Below are 26,681 nucleotides of genomic sequence, written 5' to 3'. Positions count from 1 at the left end.
TGGCCAACATACTGCAAAAAGTTTGATGTGCAACAAATGAATAATATACTAGTGTCAGTAATAAATAAGTGTCTATAATTTTTATATTAGAAAAACATTTAAAATAAACAGTACAACAGGAACAATTTTTGAAATGGCAGTATAATAAAAAGTTAAAAACATGCATAGAGAACAAACTTGCAACCAAAAACAAACAGGGACAGTGAGAAATTGGATTCCATCAAGAGGGCTCCCCAGGGAGATGTCCACCTGGATCTCAAGAACAGCCTCCCCTGTCCTAGTCGATTGGCTTCCAGCTTCAGGAACAAGATTTTTAGCTTTATGGCACTGAAACGAAACCAAGTCATCTAATAGTTAGTATTTGTGACAGTGATAGAACCTGGATAGAATACAAACTTAGCTATTCACCACTTAAACCATACTGTTAACATGAAAAACTAGATGCCTCCAAACATGAGGAGAATACATAACTTTGCACTCACCACAGATTTGAAGCTACATATCATATAGAACTCGAAATACACTAAGCACTTGATAATATTAACAACTGTGTCATAGCTCTAAAGGATAAACTCAGAGGGCTAGCCTCTATAACTTTTTCCCACCCTGAAGACATAATAACAACTTCAACTTCATCAAGTGGAACTAAAAAATGCCAATATTTCAGATCCATTCTACCTCATCAAATACCACGAGACCGTCATAGTCAGAGCCACACCATTGCAACAACTGCTGTAAGCGTGAACGGCCCTTTTCTGATGATGCTATAAGGCTACTATAAGTTAAAAAAACAACTCCATCCTTCAAACCAACAGACTTTGAGTCAAGCTTGGAGTAAGGTAACTTGTTCAAAGCATGCACTGCATAAAAACACATTGACCGCACTTCAGAATATAAGACTTAGTCAATCTAAACAAATGATGTAAGAATCAGCGAGTTCCTCGTTTAAAATTTAAACCATTTATATCTGAAAAGGTATTGGCAAACAAATAATCCACAAGGCTGTGCAATTGGGACTGTTCAGTTTGTGTTCTCACTGAGTCTTGTTCAAGACTTTTTTTTTAAATAAAGATGTTTAAGCTATTAAAAGAGTAACGAGTACAATACCTAGCTAAAAGGGTCTTCCTCCACAACAAAGTGTTGGAGTGAAACACCTAATTTAGCCTGAGTGTCAGCTAAATGATTAGTTGACCTAGGAGTGTGCTTCCAATTACAGTCTAGAAGAGAAATTAAATTACATATATCAAAGAACATATCCCGGTGTCACCATGGAGGAGCTGACTTTGCACACCAGTTGATAATAATTTTAGAATCGCCTTCGATGTAGAGAGGTCCCACTAGATGGTGATTGAAGATCTACAGTCCATTAAGTAATCCGGAGAGTTCAGCAGTGGTTGAATATGAGATTCCAAGTGGCCCAGCGAAAGAGAAAAGAAGAATACCGTTACCGTCATGGATAACTCCACAAAACCCGCAGGGCCTGGGCATCCAAAAGCGCTTTCGTCAAAATTCAATTTCTAGTAGCCCATCAGAGGGGGAGACCAAATTTCCACAATCAGGGGACGAGAAAGATAAGACATGCCAGCTATCAGCCGCCAGTCCAAGACTTAGGAGATGATTTTCACACCTATTTCTTTTTTTTTATAGTTATTGATTATACATGCACTCACCCACCTTACTCCCAACTGAGACTTGAACTCAAGAGCTCACACATGAAACGCCTCATGTGACTATTGAGCCAAATGCCTCTCTACTATTTATCATGAGGCTAGGAATCTATCTCATTCTATTTTCCAATTAGAGTGGCACTAATCTAAATAAAATCTGAACAACTGGGAAAAATATTCCCAACCTTTACTTCAGACCCTCACTAACCCCTACCTTTTGAAAAGAAGAAACATTGGGCCTGCACAAGAAGCATAAGGACAGCCAGGCAAATCGAAGCACTCACATCTGTGAGGTATGATTACTCAAAGAGCTGTTTCTAGTATGGGCCCTCAGATAATCAATCCATACCATGGGAAAGGGGGAAGGGGAGGGAAGCAGGCAGTGTTGGGAATTCATTTGGAATTGGAATTCAATTGCAGATGAACAGGAACACAAGAGTTAGCACTTAAAATTGTAGTGCAATTATTTTTTACAAAGAATCTTAAAAACCCAATTTTCCACTTCTTTTGGTATTCGTTTTAGTTCTCCAACATGAAATAGATTCTGGAGAGAAGAGAAAAAATCATTGTTCTCCCCCTAACATCCTGGCCAAAATAAACAAATGATGAGCTTGGACAACATAAATGGGATACAAAATTAAATGGGGCACAAACTAGGTCGAATATAACAAACACCCTACACTATGACCGTGTTAAAGTTGAGTCCAAGTCCAACACAAAATGACTATCTGAAGTTAAGATTTTTTGAAGTAACAACAATAAGATCGTTCCTAATTTTAACTTATATCTGATAATCCCTTACTCTTTAGGAATCTCATTTTGGCACAGTTTAACAATAACCAATATTTTGACCCAAAAAAAAAAGACCTTATTTTCAAAATGATAGGAATATCTGAAAAAAGATGAAATATAGGAGAAGAAAGAAGAAAGAAGGGAAAAGGTGAGTTCAGAGGAAGAGAAGAGTTATTGAGAGAAGAACATGATGTGATGAAAATCAACCCCCTTTCCCTTTTACTAATGACTTAAGTGACTTGATGTCTATTTACACAACTACCCCTTGTAACTCAAAAACATATAACTCTCTAACTACATATTAGAATAACGTCTAATTTGGACCATTGACTTATAAAAAACACCTAATCATGCTGACACTCCTACAGACTAATTCAGAATATGTAAAAATGACCAAAATACCTTTAATTGATATTTAACACTCCCCTCAAGTTGGAGCATACATGTCTAGAAGCCCCAGCTTGTTACAAAATATCTCAAACTCAGACTTACCCAAAGTTTTGGTAAAGATATCACCTAGTTAGTCTCATGACCGACTTGGAGTAACAACTTCCTTCCTTATCACTGAACCTCGAACGTCTTTATATGTTTAGCTCTCTTGTAGAGCACTGAATTGTTTGTAATGAAAATTGCCGCCTAATTATCGCAGTACATGGTCATGGGTTTATAACATATAGGTTCAAGTCCTAGAGAACAAATCTGACCAACATCGACACACTTACTGTGTGGCTCATTGCTCTGTGCTCTACTTCGGCACTTGAATAAACCACTACATTTTATTTCTTACTCTTCTAGCTAACTAATTTTTTGCCTACAAATACATGGTACCCAGTGGTAGACTTTCGATATAGCTTAGACCTTTTATAATATGCATATGAAAAAGCCTGTATATGCAAATGATGATGGAGCTCAAAGAAAAACCCTTTCCCAAGCGATCTTTTAAATATTTCAAATTCCTTTAAGCAACTTCCAAATGTATTTACATGGACACCCCATGAACTAACTCATTACACTTACAGCAAATGATATATCAAAATGTTAAACTATAGCATAAATCAATTTATCAACCAACCTCTAACGCATTATTTTATCTATAAGTTCATGATTGTTTTCATTATGAAGATCATTACCAACCCCCCTTGATATCTCAAGAGGTTTAGCACATAGCAGGTAACACTACAACTTTAGATGATCTTTTCATAACAAATAATAAGTAATCACAATGACTTCTAGAAAAGTCAAAAGATACTACTATCTGGCTAAACTTATCAAATCACACACAAGGACTCTACTTGAGTCCATAAATTGTCTTTTTTTAGCTGCACGCTTTCCCAATCTCTCCTTAAGCAACATACCCAGGAAGTTGCTCCATATACACTTCCTCTTCTAGATCACTAGACAAGAAGGGATCCCATCCTGTTGAAACAAGGACCATCCTCGATTCCCTACCATGGGTTACAATGATTCTAACTAAGGTCATTCTAACTGTAGGAGAAAAATTCTCAACCACATCTACACATAGTTTGAGTATACCCCTTGACTACCAATCTTGCTTTACACCTGTCAATTGAGGCAACGGCTTTATATTTGAGAGTATATTCCTAGCAACGCCCCACAATTGTAGCATCAATTGGTGGAACACATAATATCAATGTGCCTAAGTCATGTAGATCCTCCATCTCAACATTCATAGCTTACTTCCACTAAAGAGGTATCAACGCATCTTGTACTAAAGAAGGAATAGTACAAGAAGATAGGGACAGTGCAAAATTTTTATAGTGACTAGAAAGAGAATGAAAAGAGACAAAATTAGAAATAGGATGTCTAGTTGACTTACAAACACCTTTTCTAACAACAACAAGTGAGAGAGAGAGTTGTAAATCACTTACTTATTCACTTGCGAACATGTAAATCACTTACTTATTGACTTGCGAAGATGTAAATCACTTATCTCAGGATCTTCAAACAAAGAAGGTTCGGACACAAGTGAGAGAGAGAATTTTGTTCGTTTCTTGACCAACTTTCATCTCTGATAAACCTGTAGTGGCTTTTATGCTACAATGCTAGGCATGGGGCTATAAACATCCTCCACATGACTAGGAGTAACAATATCCATCAACAGCAAATGGTGTAGACTCCTTTTTTGACCCAGAGAATAATGGAACATCTTCAAAGAATGTTATATCAACAAATATAAATGTTGTTTCTTGTGGAAGGACAATAACATTTATGTTGAAGAGAAGATACGGAAGCCTCTTACATGACTCTCACAGTAAGCAAGTTCACAGAGCCAGAATTAATATGGTGGAGTCTTACAAGAGTCTTGTTAAGGAATAGTCCCACATGGATTAGTGAGTACAAAGATCTTGAGTTTATTGGGAAAGAGGTTTCCTAAGTTGACTAGTCATTTTGGGATAGGGCCTTGGACCCAATTTAACACGGTATCAGAGTGGCGCAGCAGAAGCGTGGTGAGCCCGTAACCCACAAGTCCCAGGATCGGAACTTGGCTCATACGTAGATGATATTGTGTTATCTGGTTGCCTATGTAGATGACATTGTGTTATCTGGTGATGATCTTGATAATATCTGAGCAGGTACTCATATGTGGGCCTACACCTAAAAACTATCTACTTGTAGAGCCATAAAGAGGGCCTACAACTAAAACTATCCACTTGTAGAGCCACAAAAGATGGCATACACCTAAACTACCTACTCCTAAATTATCCACTTGTAGAGCCATAAAAGATGGTCCGCACGTGAGGGGAAGTGTTAAGGAATAGTCCCACATGGATTAGTGAGTACAAAGATCGTGAGTTTATTAGTTGGGAAAGAGGTTTCCTAAGTTGACTAGTCATTTTGGGATAGGGCCTTGGACCCAATTTAACAAGTCTCACAGAAGAATCTCAGTTTAAAGGTGTTTTAGTTTTGTTAGTCTTCTATTTAAGTTGAGTTATTTAATTATGCTAAGACTTATTTTTAAGTGTTAAAGTTTGAGTGTAATTGGGACAAGGTTATAATTGTAATTGGACTCTACTTTCCTCTATTATAAATAGGGGTTCATGTACTCAGATTACATCGAGTCAATGAAATTTTTCTCTTTTCCGTAAATTCAACATGGTATCAAAGCAGTTTCTAAGAGTTGACTCGATCAACCCACAGAGATAATGTGACACTTTCTGATCTATTATCTCTAGCCGTTTAGGTTCATATCTATCTTTTTTCTCTCTTTTCAGTCCTTATACCCGTTGTTTTCTTTATGTTTTCACCTCTATACTGAGCTTTTCATATTGCATATTATATATTGACGGAAAAATATTTGACTCAACTTTACAAGGAAAAATGAATTTTTGCAATCGGAGTTATCTACAAAGAGAAATCAATATTTGAAGCAGCAAAGGTCAGATTGCAAGAGAGATTCTAGCAGTAGCAGCAGAAAGCTTCAACTTTCGAGCAATTTTATGCTATCAAGAACGAGACTTTATATGGAGAATTATATGACAAATAAAAGATCTTTAAGTCTATGTTCTTACCTATTCAACCAATTCTCGATCTTAGTTTTTTATATGGAGATATTGATCTTGGAAGAATCAATGGTCATGCTGAGAGCGTACTTAGTTCGGCCAGATTACAGAGACCAAAATTTATTATATTATTTATCTCAAAATAAGTATATTTTATGAAGAGAAGTTATACTTGGATGAAAGATATTTAAGTCTAGTTTCAAAAGGAGAAAATTTCATGTCAATCTGATCTACATTTAAGGATATATTCGTGTTGGAAGAATCAAAGGTCACGCTGGTATCCTGTTGCATTAAAAAATCCGAATTTAAGCCGAATTTTTTGCGTCACTTTTTTTTTTAAATGATGCTGATTTTTATTAAGACAAAAACTCAAAAGAGCAGATTAAAAAGGAGAAAATCCTTCCCAAACAATAAGAGATTACAAAGAAGTTCCAAATTTTGCCAATTTATCAGCCAAAAAGTTGGCTGATCTAAGAATGAGATTCCAATTACAATGTATAGAAGATACAATGTCAGCAATACTATCAATGATTGGCCAGTGGCGCCAAGGGAGGAGGCTGTTTTTGAAACACCAACTAATAACCGTCTTCGAGTCGCCTTCAATGATTAACTTGCCATGGAGACGATCCCTGAAGATTTGGATGCCTAACAACAGAGCACTAACTTCTGCAGTATTAGAATCGGCCATGCCCACCGGTCCAGCATAAGAAAGAATAGGGTCTCCATTGTGACTTCTGAACATACCACCTGCTCCTGCTGGTCCAGGACATCCAATAGCACTACCATCAAAATTTAGTTTTATGCAGTCGCAAGGGGAGACAATGGAGACAGGCATTACCCACTTTAGTGATTATTGTTACTATTTTTGTTTGAAATCCTTTGAGGTTTATAAAAATTTTTTTTTTTTTTTTGAAAAAAAAATTTTTGTTGCCAGGAGTTACGATCCCCTGGGTTGGACGTTACGGCAATGGCATTGTGATGGCTGGACGAGAGGTCGGTCAAGGAGTAATTTCCTCCCACCAACCATCTGGGGAACAAAGTAACTCCCATTCAACGACCACTCTCTCTGATCCAGCACCTCTAGTAGGACAGCATCCAGGAAGAGGCGAAGATCGAACCAGTCTGGGGAAGCAGCACCGGCAGCAGCAGCAACGAAGAGGTAAACAACCGGAAGAAGAAGAAAAGAGGGAAAAGGAAGTTATTGAATCTGAAGATAGTTCAGGCGAGAGATGGCAAACTATAATCTCGAAATCCTCACGCCGAAGGATCCTTGTGGAGGATCCGACCATATACGAATTCCGGAATGGAAAAGCAAAGCTGACTTTTCAAAAGAGAAAGGAGAAGAGTGGGGAGGCCATCCAGATTCATGCGCAAGAGGGGAAAAACAAATCATACATCTCCCTCCCGATCTCCGCAGTCAGATTTTTCCTAGACATTTTTAGGAAAGTCCAAGTAGGAAACATGGGAAGAAAATACAACAAATCACTCCTCACTGGCGATCTGGAATTCCAAGTTCACAGCCAGTATCATGGAGGCCTTCTTCATTGCGTCATCCACCAAAGACGTGGACAAATGATAATGGGTATGATTTTCCTCCCACAGCCCTCCACTTCTGGAATGGGTTGGAAACGATTTGATCAAATTCTTCAGCAGCTAGCCACCCCACCAAAAATCCACTCACAACCTAGCGCTTCACACCAGACAACTCTGTCGCTCCCACCGGATCCTCCACTAGAGAAGACTCCGACCTGCAAAACCAATTATCCAATACCACCATCAACACCACTCCCCCAATTTTCACCCCAGAAAAAACAATTCTTTATATCCCTGCCAGCCCACATTGAAACTGAGGGCAAGCGCAAAATGTCCCTGGCAGTCCTCTTGGAAGACCCGGAAAATTTTTTCACCAGAAGACAACTCCAAGAATGGCTGCAAAAACGAAATATCACGTTCACAGCCATCATCAAAGCTCATAAGAGGAGCTGGATCATCAATTGCCATTCGGAGGAGGACCGCAAGAGACTTCATTCACTAAAGGCAGAGACTATTTCAACGATCCTCCACATGACCAATTGGAGCCCAGAACTCACAACCCCCATCTCGGGGCAATGGGTGATCGTCAAAGGTCTTCCGGTGGAAATCCGATGCTGGCATACTCTGGAATGCCTCACAAAAGAATTCGGAGAGGTTATTTGGGCCGAAAGCCAGCCAACGCAGCTTCACAGAGAAAAAATTTTCATCCGGCCAAAATCACCGGTAAGTGGTTTACAATTTTTTCATATCTCCTGCGGAAAAACCATGATCTGGGTCTCCATGGAATTCGGAGATCTGGAAACCCTTCCGGCAGCCAACTCGGAAGAAACCTCACGAAACACAACCCAGACTCAGCAGATCCGTCAGTTACTGACTTGGAAGCCGCACTCGGAGTTCAATCGGACATGGGTTCCGAAAAAACAAAAACAAAAAAAAAAATCCAACCACACAACATCAATCCCCATATCCCGAAACAATCCAATCAACACCAGTTCACAGTAACCCTTTCACTGCCCCCGCCGAAAAAGATCCTATCCACATAAGTGCATCCGCAGACAAAATCTCATCTCTGAAATCGCCCTTGGCAACAGTGCCAATCCCCAATTCCAAAACACCTGCAATACACCATTCCCCAAATCCAAAAGCTGATAGGATCTTTGAAACCGATGTGCAGACACATCCGGACAAGGGGATTATTACTTCCCTTTGTTCACATCCATCACTGTCAAACTCTAACCCGCCTCGAAACAAAAAACACTTTCCCCCACATACCTACCTCTCCATTTACCAAAATCCATCATCACCTTCTCAACCTCGAGCCCCGCACCATACTCTTACACAAAAAAAAAAAAAAAAAAAAACCACCTTTTCAACCATCAAATCCACAGCCGTCGACCTCTACAACTTCCAAAGCGCCTCAGCCCACATCACGCCGTCGCCCCGTCATGTCCGTTCTACATCAACCCTTTCCCCAACGCCGCACCTCGAGTCCCGAACCCGCCTGCCATACATCAACCTCCAACACCCTTCAGTCCACATCACGCCCCGTCCTTCCCTTTCTACATCAACCTTTTCACCTCTGCCGCTTTTCATTTCCCGAAGCAGTACCCCCAGATTTTTTTCAAATATAGAATGGAACCTTCTTTTTCCCAACACCTCTGGCCAAGTCCTAAACAAAATTGGATCTGACCATTGGCCTATCCAACTCAATTCCCGGCCTCTTGCGTGGGAAAAATCTCCCTTTCGGTTTGAGAATGCCTGGTTATTAACCACGGCTTTCATCCCTTCTTTGAAATCTTGGTGGGCCGAATTGGAAAATCATCCGAACCCGGGCTGGGCCCTCCCTCGGAAACTGAAAGCCCTCAAAGCAAAGATCAGAATGTGGGATAAAAATCACCGTGTTTCTGCTGCTTCCCAGAAAGATTCGATTCGCCGCCGCATTTCTGAGCTGGATCTACTGGAGGAACAAAGGTTAATCTCTCCTACTGAATTTTTGCTTAGAAATAAATTAAATGCTGAATACCGTACATTTCTTCATTCTGATTCTGTCCGTTGGAAACAACGTTCAAGATTTCGTTGGATGGCTAAGGGTGATGGAAACACAAAGTTTTTTCATTCCATCGCCTCGGCCAGGAGGAGGACTAACCGTATCACTGCTCTCTGTAACGGAGACCAAGTGGTAACGGATAGTGCCTCCATTTCTAACCTTTTGGTGAAGTATTTCTCAGAGCTATATTCAGAAGTCTGTTTCAGAAGACCAAAAATCCATCAGCTCAATTTCGAGCGCATCTCAACTGAAGACGCAATTGATCTTGAAAAACCATTCTCCTCAGAAGAAATTGAACGGGCTGTGCTGGGCCTTCCTAAAGATAAAGCCCCCGGACCAGATGGCTTTAATGGTGAGTTTTATCACTGTTTTTGGGATCTGTTAAAAAATGATGTATGTGCCTTCGTTCACAATTTTCACCAAGTGGGAATTACTCACTCTGGAATTGGTGCATCTTTTATTGCGCTTATTCCTAAAAAAACAAATTCAGAGGAGCCTAAAGATTTCCGGCCCATCAGTCTCATTTCCAGTTCATATAAAATTATTGGTCGTCTGTTGGCTAATCGGCTAAAAGCTGTCCTTTACAAGGTAATTAATCCTTGTCAAAGTGCTTTTATCCGAGACAGAAACATCCTGGACTCTTCTCTTACTGCTCATGAACTTCTTCATTCGTTCAAAAAATCTTCCCTTCCTAGGTTTGTTCTGAAAATTGATTTTGAGAAAGCCTTTGACCGGGTTGACTGGAAACTGGTGGATTATCTTTTTGACCGTATGGGTTTTGGTACCAGATGGAAATTCTGGATGAGGAGTTGTATTTCCTCCCCTTCTTATTCTGTTTTGGTAAATGGGAAACCCCGAGGATACTTCAAATCCTCTAGAGGGATCAGACAAGGAGACCCCCTTTCTCCATTTATTTTTACTCTCATTGGAGAATACCTTACCTCTATGATCCGGTTTGCTAAACGTTCGGGTTGGCTCGGTCCTATTTTTTCTGATCCAATCCAAGACGTCCCCATTCTTCAGTTTGCAGATGATTCTATTCTTTTTGGAGAAGGGTCCATGAGACAAATAAAACGCATGAAAGCTATCTTGAATATCTTTGAATTGACGTCTGGTCAAAAGATAAGCTGGGAGAAAACCACAATCTTTGGTTTTAATATTGATGCATCTATTCTCAACTCAATGGCGAACTATCTGGGTTGTAAGGTAGCATCAATTCCGAGTACATATCTGGGCTTACCTTTGACTCCTTTCCTGGCTTCGAAAAATTCCTGGTTTCCGGTTGTTGAGAGGCTTGAGAAGCGTCTGGCTTCTTGGAAAGGAAAATTTTTATCCAAAGCTGGTAAACTGGTTCTAATTAAATCATGCCTTCATGGAATACCTTCCTATTTCTTATCTTTGTACAATTGTCCAGCTTCTATTCGGGATAGAATTGAATTTTTGAAAAGAAGATTTTTATGGGATGGGCCAAATGGGGAAAAAAAGGTTAATCTTGTAAAATGGGTTGATGTTTGTAAACCAATTGTAATGGGGGGCCTCGGGATTCGTGACGTTGCTACCACCAACAAGTCTCTGCTACTAAAGTGGGTTTGGAAGTACAACATGCAACCCAATCTACTGTGGCGCCGAATGGTTGCAAGTAAATCAGGAAAAGAGAGAGGTTGGTGGACGGAGGGGGGAAGATTTTACAAGTTATCCCCTGTCTGGAAGAAAATTGCCAAACTCTTACCTTGCTTCAAAGCCGCCGTCAAATGCTATATTGGAAGTGGTGAAAGTACTCTTTTCTGGTCCGATTGGTGGATCGGGACTAGTTCCTTAGAGGAAAGTTATCCTCTTTTATTCCAGCTGTCAAGATCTCGAAGTTCAATGATTTCTGACCATTGGCAGTCCTCGGGTGGGTGGAATCTTCATCTCAGACGGGCATTAAATGACTCTGAAACTGTTGAAGCAACTGGCCTGATCAATTTACTTTCTGGTGTGGCCTTAAAAAATTCTTCCGATATCCTCATCTGGACACCCAACAAACAAGGTATGTTCTCTTCAGCCTCAACGTACCATCATTTGATTTCCTACCATCCTCTTCACGCAGAACATCCTGTTTCTTTTGCTTGGTCGCTCCCGATTCCTCCTCGCATCAATTTTTTCATCTGGACGGTATGTCTTAAAAAAATTTTAACTTCTGACGCTTTGCAAAGACGAGGCATTAATATTCCCAATCCAGAATGCCCATTTTGCAACACATCTCCTGAAACAGCAGATCATACGCTTTTGCATTGCGAATATGCTCATAAGATTTGGACCGAATTAATGGACAAGATCGGTTTATTATATTGCCCTTCGCAAGATTTGCTAAACACTATTTATACTTTGGTTAGCTCCCATCTTCTGAAGTTAGGGAAAATCTTAATATCTTGTTGTGTTGGACACATTGTGTGGAATTTATGGAAAGAAAGAAATAATCGCAAATTCAATCAGAAATCTATTCCTCGGAATATTCTCTGTGATCAGATAGTTGGTCAAGTTAGCTCTTGGGTTCTCCTTCGCAAAGAATTCTGTGATCTAAGAGCAACAAATATGAGGGAAAATTGGAGAAATGTTGCGAAAATGTCTCTTATTTCGAAGGCTCCTATTATGATAGAATGGACTAGACCTCCTCCTGGACACTTTAAATTAAATTTTGATGGAAGTGCTTTCGGTTATCCGGGCCCAGCCGGATTTGGTGGAGTAATTCATGATGATCAAGCAAATCTTCTCTACACTTATGCGGGTCCAATTGGAGTATCAGACTCTACTTGTGCGGAATTACATGGCTTGCTCAACGGGCTGAAACTCTTCAAACAAAAAAAGGACGGTGCTCTCTTGATTGAAGGGGATTCTCAAGTTATTATAAATTGGTGCTCCAAGCCTTCAAAACCTCCTTGGCGTCATTGGAAGATTTATGATGAAATCTGTAATTTAACTTCTGATTTATTATGTACTTGGAAACATGTACCAAGATCTGCTAATCATTTAGCCGATGTTCAAGCTAAAAAAGGCGTTACCCTCCAACATCTTGTTGTGGAGGAAATGTCTTTTTAGTTTTTTAGTTTGTATTTTATCTCTTTTGAATGCATTTACAACTCTTCTCAAAAAAAAAAATCCTTTGAGGTTGGTTTCAACTTATTTTTTATCACCCATTTTTACCTTTTGAGAGTCTATGTCCAGTTTCGTACTTATCCTTGGGACACCGTGATCGAGGAGATTATTACTACATCTATGTTATTTGTTTCAAGCTGAGATCACTGCCATTACCTCCCAGCTTGAGGAGGAGAAGTACAAGAAGTACAAGAAAAAGGTATTTTATTCCATATGTTGTGGTAATTTTAATGTAACAAAAATATTCAAGAAAAGGGGAGCACAAAAGATGAATTTTTTGCATCTATAAAGAAATTTTTTTAGCAAAGATAATTGAAGACCAATAATCCTTTTCTTTTTTTTCTTTTTTCTTTTTTTTTTTTGAAATGATGCTGAATTTTACTAAGAGAAGCGAAGCTCAAATGAGCAGATTACAAGGGGGGAAAGCTTCCCAAACAATGAGAGATTGCTCGAAGGTTCCGAATTTTGCCAATTTATCAGCCAATTCTTTGTCTGATCTAGGAACGAGGTTCCAACTACAATGAATGGATGACACAATGTCAGCAATACAATCAGTGATAAGCCAGTGGCGCTAAGGGGGGGAGCTATCTTTTGAACACCAGCTGATGACAGTCTTTGAGTCTCCTTCAATACACAGCTCGCCATGGAGATGCTCTTTGAAGATTTGGAGACCGAATAGAAGAGCACTCACTTCAGTAGTATTTGAATCAGCAATGCCCACTGGTCCTACATAAGATAGAATAGGGTCTCCACTATTGTCTCTAAAAACACCACCTGCTCCATCCGGCCCAGGACAACTTAAAGCACTACAATCAAAATTGATTTTGTTGCAGTCACAAGGGGGAGGATCCCAGATGGCCATAATCGGAGTCTTGCAAGCGTCAGCCATATGTGCGATCAAACCCCAATTTTTCTGAAGGGAAGCACCCGATAGAGAGGCAAACTCTTTCCTGGTATGTAACCAACTCGAGATGAGGCCCACTGCATGAGAAGTCGTGCTTTTCAGGGTACTAGCCTTGGAGTCGAATCTCCGGTTATCACGCTCGAGCCATAGGCACCATGGGACATACGCAACCTAGGAAGGTAGATACCCATAACCATCTCATAGGTGCCAAAGAGGTCCTGATGCAGCCTCATTTGGAGTCCAATCTTCAGAAAAAATCTTCATCTAGACTTGCCAAGAAAAATCACAATGTAACAGAACATGCTAGACTGTCTCGTCGCACACACCTCAGAGGGGACAAGTACGATTTGGGGCAATGTAGCCTCTGCTCTCTAGGTTGTCAGAGGTGAGGATTTGTTCCCTGATGGTCGTCCACACGAAAATTTTGATTTTGCTAGGCGCTGAGAGCTTCCATGCCAAGTTTGCCTTGTGCTCATACAAACTATAATTTTGCTTTCTGATATGAGAGTCGGCGGATGCAATTGTGAATCGACCATTAATAATGGGCTTCCATACTAGTTTATCGACTGCATGCTCACGAATAGTAATGCTGCTGAGTCTAGAGAGGAGAGCAAAAATCCAAAATTTCCTCATCATTTAATCCCCAACGAAACGTGAGACTCCATGTGCGGTCTCTCCAAGAATCTGCCACTGAGCAAGAAAGATCCCTCGCCACCTACAGAGCCCCGAGAAATCCACCATTCATCCAACCAAAAGAGGAGGGTCTGTCCATTGCCTGTATGAAATGAAGTTGCATCTCTAAATACTGGAATGAGCTTTTGAATTGATTTTCATATCGGGGATAGGAGGCGAGTGATGCCACCCTCCCTCCACCAGGCACCCGAAAATTGAAGGTAGAATCTGACCATATCTCTCCATAGGCTGTTATGTTTGACATTGATGTTCCAAATCCATTTAAGCATAAGGGCATTGTTCATCTCCTTCATAGGTTGGATGCCTAAACCACCCCAATTTCGGGGCATGCAAATATCCTTCCAACTCACCAAATGATATTTGAAGGTGTCCTCAAATCCTCTCCAGAGAAAACACTAACGGATGGCGTCAATCCTGTAGCAAACGTAGGCCGGACAATGCATGAAGGATAGTAAATAGTTTGGCAATCCTGCCAAATAAGACTTGAGGAGAGTGAGTCGTCCCGCAGTAGATAAAAGCTTGCCTCTCCAAGTAGCTAATCTCTTTTCAAATTTCTCAATAAGGGGGGACCAAAGCATCGCCGAAGGCCGAGAGTCAAAAAGTTGGAGCTCCAGATATGTAACTGGAAAATTCCCCAATGAGCACCCCAAATAGTCAACCATACCTTGAAGCTCAGATGAGTCGATGTGGTAGCCTAGGAGAATGGTTTTCTTCCAGTTAATGTTTTGACCAGAAACCAATTCAAATAGTCCCAAAATAGCACACAGCTTCCTGATATGATCCATAGTACCAACCCCAAAACAAATGGTATCATCTGCAAACTGAAGGATCGGCACATCAAAGGTTGCACAGTCCGTCGTGGGGAGGAGCCATCCTAAGTTCTTGGTCGAATAGATCAAGGAGGATAAATATTCTACTATAACATTGAAGAACAAAGGGGAAAGGGGGTCTCTCTGGATCCCTTAAAATACCCACAGACTGTTCCATTGAGAAAAACGGAGTAGCTCGCAGAGGAGATGTAGCTTTGAATCCAAAAACGCCATTTTTCCCCAAATCCCATCTTTCCCAAGAGTGTCCAAGAGCTTCCAATTAACTCTGTCAAAGGCTTTCTCGAAATCAAACTTGAGGATGAATTTGGGGAGCTTTAAAGCCTTAAAACGGTGGATGAGCTCGTGACATGCCATGGCCGAATCTAATATGTTCCTTCCCTTGTAAAAGCACTTTGGCCATGATGAATGGCAATAGGGAGAACCGCTCGGAGGTGATTGGCAAGGAGGCATGCTATCACCTTGTAGGCACTAGTGATGAGAATGATCAGCCGGAAATCATATGGAAGTTCTGCTCCTTTTTTAGGGATGAGGGCAATAAACGAAGCTCCGATGCTCCTAAATCTTATGCCATGTTGATAGAATGAGTGAACCATGCAGGCAATGTCGTCTCTAATGAGGGGCCAGCATCGGCGATAGAATTCCCCGTTGAAACCATCCAGGCATGGAGCGCGGTCCAAAGGAAGACCCAGGGCTGCTTTTTCAATTTCCCTACTGGAGAAAGGGAGCTCGATGAGGCTAGCTGCAACCGAAGGGATACCCTAGATATGAACCCTTTCAAAGAAAGGGCAGACTGGCTGGCAATCAGAATATAAATCTGCAAAAAAGTTCACCGATGAGTGTGAAATAAGGGATCGATCCGAGGTAATCTCACTATTGACGCTGAGCATGGTGATGCGGTTGGCTCTTCTCTGTGCAGAGGCGACTACGTGGAAAAATTTAGTATTGGCATCCCCATCGACAAGCCACTTACATCTTGCACGCTGCTTCCAGTGCACTAGCTCACTGTGAGCGAAGGACTGAATTTGCCCTTGGAGGGCATATCTCTGAGTTAACTTCCGAGGAAGAGAGGCTTCTAGATTCCTCCTCTGAATCTAGAGTGGCAATCTGAGTAAGGGTGGAGGCTCTCTTGGCAGAGGAAGAGGCCTTTCTCGCAGAGGCCCAAGACTGCAGCAACGGCTTTAGCAGCTTGAGCTTGGCTAGGAAGGTCCAACCACTCAGGCCAGCAACGACCATCATCTCCAGGAAGGACTGGATAGAGGGGTCAAAAGAGGGATCCGCCATCCAAGCATTGTTGAATCTGAAAGAGAGGGGGCAACTGTCGAAGTGGGTATCCACCATAATCGGCCAATGATCAGTGACGACCCTATTGAGAACTTTGCCTGTGACATTGTTGTATAACTGGAGCCAGTTATTGTTGGCTAAGAAGCGGTCAAGCTTGGAGAGGGCGGGGGGTTGTCTGCCATTAGATCAAGTGAAGGTCTTCCCAGATAGGGTAATATCGTCTAGGTCCCTGCCGCCAATTAAGTCTGTAAATAGCCTCATGGAGATAGTGATTCTCTGGGAGGGCCGGAATTTCTCATGGAAAAAGCGGGAAACATCAAAATCTCCCGCAATCATTAGAGGAATGGGCCACCTCTGACAAGTCCTCAAGAGGTCATCCCAGAAAAGATGTCGCTTATGGTGTCTGGTAGGACTATACACCCCCACTAGGCACCAAATGTTCCCCGATCCTTTGTCTCTCAGCTTAATTCCAAGGGAGTAAGTGCCGCAACAATGATCTAGCACCTGAATGGTATTGGTGTCCCACAACATCATAATGCCGCCAACCGATCCAGTCGCATCCACAGAAATCCACCCAGACTCCTTAAGGGGACACAACTCACGAATTTATCCAAGGGGCAGAGAAGCCGCCTTGGTTTCTTGAAGAATAGCTATATTTGCCTTGGTAGAGGCAAGGAGGTCCCGAACTGAGGCGCGGCGATGCAAGGATCCAATTCCACGAACATCCTAAGAGAGAATGATCATTGATCACTTGTCTTCTTCTTGGACTTTTCAAACAGATGGTTATCGGCTCCGTGTAGACGGTGCCCATCACCTTGGCAAGTTCCACTATTTGGGCTCAGGTTTCTGGGTCGAATTTTTGTTGTTCTGTTTGGAAAGCAGCCACAAAATTCTGAGCACTTTCACCCAGCTCTGAAAAGATGAAGTTCCCTATCTCTGGGTTGCAGGGGTCCCTAGTAGTAACATTGGGTCCTCCCTGGAAAAGTTGTCTCGGCTGGCCTCTATTCCAGCGTTGGTATGTGGCAAGGGGAGCAGGAGTTTCGGGGGGTGAGGATTTCTCGAAGGAGAGGGACGGGGAGAGTTCATTATCTGAGTGGTGTGAGGACTGTGGGGGTGGTTTATAGGAGGGCCTGCGGGGGTTTTAATGGGAGGGGAGGATGGGGGTGTAGTTATTTCGAGGGATAAGGCGGGAGGGTGGATGGCAGCTGTAATCATCAGTGCCAGCTGCAAGACTGTCTGGGTGAGGACGCATCTGCTGGAGTTGCTGCTCCCAATGGACGGGCAGGTTGTGAAGAATCTCTAGGTTCAGTTGCAGGGCTCGAGATCACACTTTTGAAGTCTTTTATATCCGCCAAATCAATGCAAATCCAGAAACATGCATTATCCACCATAATGCATCGGAAGTAGTGTCCTTCACAAGGACGCATAGGATTGCTGAGAATCCGGGCCTCATCAAGGCAGTGTCAGTGTTCACTAAGGGGGTCCAGAGCAATTATGGAGCCAAACTACGAGACGATGCTCATGAAAACCTCATTGTGCCATAGTTCCGTAAGGAGGCTGGTGACTATAGCTAGGGGTGGCATCAAGTCGAGTCGAGCCTGAACCTACCTATGTTCAAGCCGAGCTTGATTTAAATATTTCGAACTCGAGATTGAGCCGAGCCCAGCCTCGAGCCTAAAATTGTTATCGTGCTCGCACCCGATAATTTTAACCGAGCTCGAGCTTCAACATTCATTTAAAAATTTTCAAAAAATACATGTCTCGAGTTCGAGCTCCAACATACATTTAAAACTTTTCAAAAAATACATGTCAAATAAATTGTATATAAAATTCTCCATACATTTACATAAAATTGGGCATACATTTTACATAAAATTGGGCATGACCTCTACATAAAATTGGGCATGCCCTCTAATTAAAATTGAGCTGCGCCCGAACCTTCCTATGTTCGAGCCGAGTTTGATTTAAATATTTCGAACTCAACCTCGAGCCAACCTTAGCCTCGAGCCTAAAATTGTAATCGAGCTCGAACCTAATAATTTTAACCGAGTTCAAGCTCAAGCTCGAGCCAAGTTCGAGCTTCAACCTACATTTAATACTCTGCATAAAATATATGTCAAATAAATTATATATAAAATTATGCATATATTTTAAAAAAAGAATGATAGGGGAGGTTTGGGATTGAATCTCAATAATGGATTAGAACGCACCAATATTAATCTTTTTTACCCCAAAAGTTGTCTAGCTTATTTTGTAATTTTTGAATCTGGCCATAAATTTACTATGGCCTCCTTAGTGCCCCTGGTTGAAATTTTATATTCTAGGAGAAACTAGAAATTGTTTTTCCTAGGATACATATTTCCAAAAAAAAAATTAAATAAAATCTTATTACTATTAGTGACTTACTAGAAATTACAAGAAATATTTTAAAATTTTCTTAGGAAAGTTAAATGGACCTCTTATTGCCTCTTCCAAGGAAATAAATAAAAATTAATAATCAATCTAATATATTACTATACTTATCGATAAATTTTTAATAAAAATTAAATGTCAAACACAAAATTGCTATGAAAATTGCCTCATGCTAAAAGTATTACAGCATCAACTGTCAAATACTTATTCAAAAAAATTTTATACGGTTTTCTAGCCCATCTTGGTAGGAAAATCTTATTTAGAAAATTATATATTTTTTTAATAAGAATTTCTAATTAGAAAAATGTTTCCAAAAAACACGAGGCACTAATAGTCCCTAGAAACGTATTTCTACAAAAAATGTTTTTTCAACATTTCTTGGAAAAAACACTAATAGTCACTAGAAATGTATTTCTACTAAAATGTCTTTTCAATTTCTTCAAGAGCAATGAGGAAGGGACAGCTGGAGTTCAAGAAAGATTTTTTATCACTTGTTTATGATCTCGCATGTGCGAAATTGAACGATGTCTTCACGCATAGGGGGGAAAAATTATTTCTCCCTTAACTTAGGTCTCTAGTTTTCCGCCGAGACGACGTGGAGGGAAGGGGGTCTAGTGGCGCCGGCAAGGACCTGTCGTCGGGGCTGACGGCTACGACAAAAGCAACGGTGAAGGCGGCCGGTGAGCAGCTGTCGACGGTAACAGAGTTCACCCGCAATAGAGGATGGGAGGGGCTCAGCGGTGACGAGGGGAGGAAGAATGCCCCCCCCCCCCCCTTCACACTCGCTCCCACTCCCGCTCCCCACACCCGAGTTCGTTAACGAGCCGGCTCTCGAGCTTTTGAACCAAACCATGGTTCGGTTGAGCTCAGCTCGTTAACTCAAACAAGCCTTATCTGGATCTCGAACCGGTTGAGCTCAGCTCGTTAACTCAAACGAGCCTTAAGTTCGAGATCCAAATAAATCGAATCGAACCGAGCCGGATCCGAACTTAGCTCGAGCCGCTCGCGAACCTGCTCAGTTCGATGCCACCCCTAACTGTAGCCCATTGCCCAAATTGGCTAGAAGGAATCGAGGGGAGCCATTCTGATATCCCAGTGATGCCCAAGGGGGAGTGGGGTGTGAGAGCAAGGCCCGCAAAAGACTCTTGCTGGGTTCCAAAGTGAACAAGCTAGGATAGGGGGGGTAGGAAATTCTGGGTGTATAGGGGAGGTGAGGCTCGTCGGCCAGCCATTGAAGGATGCTGGATTTGATGATACAGGGGGAGGTGTGGACTAGGATAGAGTGGGCCAGAGATTGTCACCCTTTTTGGAGCAAGTTGGGAGGGATTTGGATGGTATTGCCGGAGCTGGCAGGGGGAGCACCAATGATCCCTTTCATTGCAAGCTGAAGTTATAAACTCCAACTTGAGGGGGAGTGTTGAAGAGAAGATAAGGAAGCCTCTTACATGAATCTCACAATAAGCAATCTCACAGAGACTGAATTAATATGGTGGAGTCTTACAAGAGTCTCAGTTTAAAGGTGTTTTAGTTATGTTAGTCTTCTATTTATGTTGAGTTATTTAATTATGCTAGGACTTATCTTTAAGTGTTAGAGTTTGGGAGTAATTGGGACAAATAGTATAATTGCAATTGGACTACTACTTTCCTCTATTATAAATAGGGGTTCATGTACTCAGATTACATCGAATCAATGAATTTTCTCTTTTCCATAAATTCAACAATTTATATCCTTTCTGCGTACGAGAATAACCAAGAAACACACATTTAACAACTCAAGGAGACAACTTATCAAGAGAGGAACCAACTACATGTACAAACATATACACCAAAGGTAAGAGGACAGAGAGAAAATAACGCAACTTTAGGATTCAATACTTGGAGAGGATTCTTTCCTCCAAATACAGATGAAGCATCCAATTGATGAGAAAGCATGCAGTAAGAACCGCATCGCCCCAACAAGATTTTGGGAGATGCATATGAAGTAACATAATACAAGCAACTTCTGGAAGATAACGATTTTTTCTCTATGCTATTCCATTTTGTTGTGGAGTAAACACACATGAAGATTGATAATTATCCCATGAGTCTGACTGGAGGAATTAACCTTCTGATTCTTAAATTCTAGTTCATTTCTTATTCAAAGTTCCATCAAGCTCCTATACATTTCAGTTTACCAACTTAAAGATTTGGAGGCTTGGATCTCACTAGGAGAGGGGTTATCTCTCCAAAAGAAAATTGTAAGTTTGATTTCTCTTTAAGATACAAAGGCTTCTTATTCCACAACAACGAAAACACTTTTTCATTCTTTCATATACTAGGGGATTTCACTAGGAAAAGAAAATGTTCCATACTACCGTAATTGAGTCCATAACCATGGGTTTTGGTGGCTTCCCCATTCAGTGACATTGGCACTGGACGTTGCCCAAATGGGTACTATTGGGGCGGGTGAATTAGATAATAGACGTCTGTTGGCATTCCAGCCTTCCTTCTCCTTTCAGTTGTATTTTAACTTCCTTTAATAGAGGTTCTCTGATACATTAAAGCTAGAAGAATTGGCATTCTAGAGCCTAGAATCTAGAAAGGGAGTGCCAACTAAGGTGGAATCTAGTTTATATTGAATCTTTTGGGGAAAAATCAAATTTTGTAATTAGGGATTAAACTTGGCTAAAAGAGAGCCCCAAATCTCTTAGCATATTTCAGCTAGCAAGGGTTCTTGGGCAGTGACTACATTTAGGGGAACATCGAGAACAAAAAATAATTCTCCCTATTGTGTGTGTTTGTTAATTATATGCCATATTTTATTTTTGCACACTCAGCTTTTATATTTTAATTTAGAATCTCAATTCACCCCCTCTTGAGAAGCCACCTGGGACAACACTGAGCCCACGATAGGACACATGGTTGGTACTTTACCCGGAGCCTAGACGAGTTGCAACAACTTGGTCAACACATTGCTCAGCGATTTCCTCTTCAACATCTATTGCACAGCCTTCACTACCTACAACTACCCTTGCCAGTTCAAGTATGTCCACCCCACATGTGCATCCTATGTCTTCCAAGGTAATTGACTCAAGAGCTTATACTCATATGCCATATATGTCTTCTTTTACAAATCTAAGGGAGTCCTCTCTCATTAAGCATGTTGCACTTGTCAATAAGTCAGTGTCTTCTATACAGGGAGCGGTTAATATCACACCTACTCCATCCATGTCTTTTAAATCTGTGTTATTCATTTCGAAATTCCCTTTTAAAACTGAGAACGCTTCTATCTTCATGTGATTGTGAGGCTTAAAAAATAGTACTTTTTGGGGTGCCCCTTTTAGATATTTCAAGATATATTGGGTAGCTTCTAAGGAACCTTACAAGGACACTCCATGAACTAACTAACAACACTTACAGTAAAGGATATATCAGGATGAGTGACAATAACATATAGGAGTTCTCCAACTAACTAATGATACATTGTCTTATCATGGAGTTCATCACTTTGTTCATCATGAAGGTAATGTCCAACCTCCACAGGACTCTCAACAAGCTTAGCCCCAACAGTCCATACTCATGTAACATGTCTGTGACATATTTTTTCAGAGTCAATACCAGACATGCCTTGCTTCTAACCACTTCAATACCGAAAAAGTATTTTAGTGACTCCAGGTCTTTAGTCTAAAATTGTTTTGCTACATGTGTTTTTTTAAATAGCTAAATGTGCTTTTACCTCCTCAATACCTTGTATATCACTACTAGATAATATGATATTGTCTACATCTACCAATATTGCCACAATATCAAACGATCTCCTCATGATAGAGTGAATGGTCATAGTGACTCATGACAAATCCAATAGACATGACTATTTGACTATAACTTCCCAAACTATGCCTGGGTACTTTGTTTGAGACCGTATATTACTTTCTTTAGTTGGCATACCTTGTTAGTCTTTCCCTACGCAACATATCCAGAAGTTGCTCCATGTAGACTTCCTCAGCCATGTCGCCATATAAAAAAGCATTATATCAAGCTGATACAATGACTACCCCTGGTTGTCTACGATAAACATCAATATCCAAACAGAAGATAGCAGACAACAAGAGAAAAGGTCTCAAGTACATCAATCCCATATGTCTGTGTGTAACCCGTGGCTACCAATCAAACCTTGTACCATTCAACGGATCTGTCTAGCTTATACTTCAATGTATACCCATCTACAACCCACAACTATAGCACCAACGGGCAAGTAAAACAACTATTATTTGCCCATAGCCAATGGTGCCTCCATCTTAACATCCATAGTTGTCTTTCATTGAAGAGAGGAAAGAGTAGCCTGCACAGACGAAGGAATAGTATTGGAGTGTTAGCCTAGGTGGCTTCACAAGAGGGAGGTGAATTGACAATTTCAAGTTAAAACTAAGTAGTGCATGTAATCAAAAATCATGCATAAAAACAATTGCAATGTAAAGTAAACATGCACACGCCATAGGTGATAAGAGAATTTTTGTTATATCAATGTTCCCTTATTGTATTCACAGCCCAAGAACCCTTGTTTTGGAAATTCCACTATTCTTAAAGCTCTAATAGCTGGAATTACACAAAGAGATTCCAGCTCTCTTTAAGCCACGAGTAGTTCAATACACGCTTTTTACAAAACTCAATCTCCCCAAGAGATTGTCTAGATTCTATCTCTAGCAAGGTCTTTCTATCTAAATTAAATAGGTCCCAGATGAACCTTTCACAAATAAAAATGAATGAAAGAAAAACTTACACCCAAATACTTGGAAAGTACTTTCTCGTTGAGAGATCCAAGCTTCCACTTTTTTTTTATAAAGGTGATAATATATTAACAAAAAGAAAGATTACAAATAAGAGGGCCTCCCATTACAACCAGAGTAGAGAGGAAGGTCCCGTGTTTCGCAAGCACGTCAGCCAAAGAATTGGCAGAACGGGGAACATGTGACCATGTGTAAGTAAGGTTGGCTGGAAGGTCAAAAACATGGTACTAAATAGGCCAATGTCTCCAAGGAGGGGTAGCAACAGCGAAGCACCAGTGGATGACTATGCTGGAATCCCTTTCGGCAATGAGGGGGCAGTGAAGTTCACTAAAGGTGGCTAACCCATGGTATAAGGCCAGGCGCTCAGCAGCAGTAGAATCCAAATCGCCCATCAGGCCAACATAGGAGAACAAAATATTACCAGAGGCATCCCTGATAACCCCACCAAACCCAGTTGGGCCCAGGTTTCCCTTAGCACTTCCATCAAAATTTAGTTTATAAACTCCTTTGGGGGGGGGGGGGGGGGGGGGGGGGGTGACCAGGGAATATAGGTTGGAGGGCGCCAGCTTCCAGCCATTTGAGCAATGCACTGCCAATTTGTTCTCAAAGAGGTACCACTGGAAGTGTTGAAGGCATCCTTTGTGTGAAGCCACGCAAAGATGTGTCCAACAATCAAATCAGTGATCACCTTGCCTGATAGGGATTTTGAAGTAAACCGCCTGTTGTTCCTCTCCTACCAAAGGAGCTAAGGAATGTACCCAAGGCAAGCAAAGGCCAACATATATACGACCCAACTAGAGCAGGGAGATATGATGGAAGAATTGACAAACATCAGTTAAAAGTTGAGGCATACAAAAAGTAATGCCAATGCGTTATAAGATCTGGGTCCAAACTCTCCAAGAGAAATGGCAATGACGTAGCAGGTGCTGGATAGTTTCATCTTCCTAGGAGCACAGGGGATAGAGTCTATAGAGTGTGGCTTTTCCTCTTCTTCTAAGATTATCTGCCGTGAGAATCCGGCCATGGAGAATGCACCATAGAAAGAATTGAATCTTTGGAGGAGCCAATATCTTCCAAGCAGTAGAACTGCTGTAAGGAGGTTGAGGTTCAAGTGTGGCGGTGATGAGTAGATAAGCAAAGGAGACCGAAAAAACTCCATTGGGGTTGGGCGTCCATATGATTTTATCCAAGGTGGTGGAGTGAATGTCCATGCATTGAAGGTTAGATAAGAGTTGGGAGGCTAAAATAGCCTCCACATCAGTGAGCCCACGCCGAAAATGGAAATTCCAGCATCCAGGGGAGGACTATAAATCAGCAACCATAGCATTCTAAGAGGAGCAAATGAGGAGCAGTGGGAATATAGGTTGGAGGGCGCCAGCTTCCAGCCATTTGAGCAATGCACTGCCAATTTGTTCTCAAAGAGGTACCACTGGAAGTGTTGAAGGCATCCTTTGTGTGAAGCCACGCAAAGATGTGTCCAACAATCAAATCAGTGATCACCTTGCCTGATAGGGATTTTGAAGTAAACCGCCTGTTGTTCCTCTCCTACCAAAGGAGCTAAGGAATGTACCCAAGGCAAGCAAAGGCCAACATATATACGACCCAACTAGAGCAGGGAGATATGATGGAAGAATTGACAAACATCAGTTAAAAGTTGAGGCATACAAAAAGTAATGCCAATGCGTTATAAGATCTGGGTCCAAACTCTCCAAGAGAAATGGCAATGACGTAGCAGGTGCTGGATAGTTTCATCTTCCTAGGAGCACAGGGGATAGAGTCTATAGAGTGTGGCTTTTCCTCTTCTTCTAAGATTATCTGCCGTGAGAATCCGGCCATGGAGAATGCACCATAGAAAGAATTGAATCTTTGGAGGAGCCAATATCTTCCAAGCAGTAGAACTGCTGTAAGGAGGTTGAGGTTCAAGTGTGGCGGTGATGAGTAGATAAGCAAAGGAGACCGAAAAAACTCCATTGGGGTTGGGCGTCCATATGATTTTATCCAAGGTGGTGGAGTGAATGTCCATGCATTGAAGGTTAGATAAGAGTTGGGAGGCTAAAATAGCCTCCACATCAGTGAGCCCACGCCGAAAATGGAAATTCCAGCATCCAGGGGAGGACTATAAATCAGCAACCATAGCATTCTAAGAGGAGCAAATGAGGAGCAGTGGGAATATAGGTTGGAGGGCGCCAGCTTCCAGCCATTTGAGCAATGCACTGCCAATTTGTTCTCAAAGAGGTACCACTGGAAGTGTTGAAGGCATCCTTTGTGTGAAGCCACGCAAAGATGTGTCCAACAATCAAATCAGTGATCACCTTGCCTGATAGGGATTTTGAAGTAAACCGCCTGTTGTTCCTCTCCTACCAAAGGAGCTAAGGAATGTACCCAAGGCAAGCAAAGGCCAACATATATACGACCCAACTAGAGCAGGGAGATATGATGGAAGAATTGACAAACATCAGTTAAAAGTTGAGGCATACAAAAAGTAATGCCAATGCGTTATAAGATCTGGGTCCAAACTCTCCAAGAGAAATGGCAATGACGTAGCAGGTGCTGGATAGTTTCATCTTCCTAGGAGCACAGGGGATAGAGTCTATAGAGTGTGGCTTTTCCTCTTCTTCTAAGATTATCTGCCGTGAGAATCCGGCCATGGAGAATGCACCATAGAAAGAATTGAATCTTTGGAGGAGCCAATATCTTCCAAGCAGTAGAACTGCTGTAAGGAGGTTGAGGTTCAAGTATGGCGGTGATGAGTAGATAAGCAAAGGAGACCGAAAAAACTCCATTGGGGTTGGGCGTCCATATGATTTTATCCAAGGTGGTGGAGTGAATGTCCATGCATTGAAGGTTAGATAAGAGTTGGGAGGCTAAAATAGCCTCCACATCAGTGAGCCCACGCCGAAAATGGAAATTCCAGCATCCAGGGGAGGACTATAAATCAGCAACCATAGCATTCTAAGAGGAGCAAATGAGGAGCAGTGGGAATATAGGTTGGAGGGCGCCAACTTCCAGCCATTTGAGCAATGCACTGCCAATTTGTTCTCAAAGAGGTACCACTGGAAGTGTTGAAGGCATCCTTTGTGTGAAGCCACGCAAAGATGTG

The 26,681-nt window shown here is 41.5% G+C and overlaps 1 protein-coding gene across 5 annotated transcripts in view; it reads right to left on the bottom strand.

Moving 5' to 3' along the window:
• Positions 1–26,681, bottom strand: part of LOC137954039 (protein FORGETTER 1-like) — a 72,534-nt gene that overhangs the window by 32,477 nt on the left and 13,376 nt on the right. For all 5 annotated transcript variants that reach the window (XR_011112472.1, XR_011112473.1, XR_011112474.1 and 2 more), the window contains exons 6-7: positions 679–860; positions 250–327 (exon numbers count right to left, since the gene is read on the bottom strand). Coding sequence is in view for 2 of the 5 variants with exons in the window: in XM_068801626.1 (XP_068657727.1) it covers positions 250–327; positions 679–860 (260 nt within the window). In the remaining 3 variants the exon portion in view is untranslated. The remainder of the gene's footprint in view (positions 1–249; positions 328–678; positions 861–26,681) is intronic.

This window comes from Aristolochia californica, unplaced genomic scaffold (genome assembly GCF_029961685.1).
Source record: "Aristolochia californica isolate CCGP_79_NKW_82.1479 unplaced genomic scaffold, dmAriCali1.0.hap1 SCAF_16, whole genome shotgun sequence".
In the NCBI taxonomy this organism is placed as follows: domain Eukaryota; kingdom Viridiplantae; phylum Streptophyta; class Magnoliopsida; order Piperales; family Aristolochiaceae; genus Aristolochia; species Aristolochia californica.
Note: the sequence above shows the minus strand (reverse complement) of the source record. Positions and strands in the feature narration are given on the sequence as shown.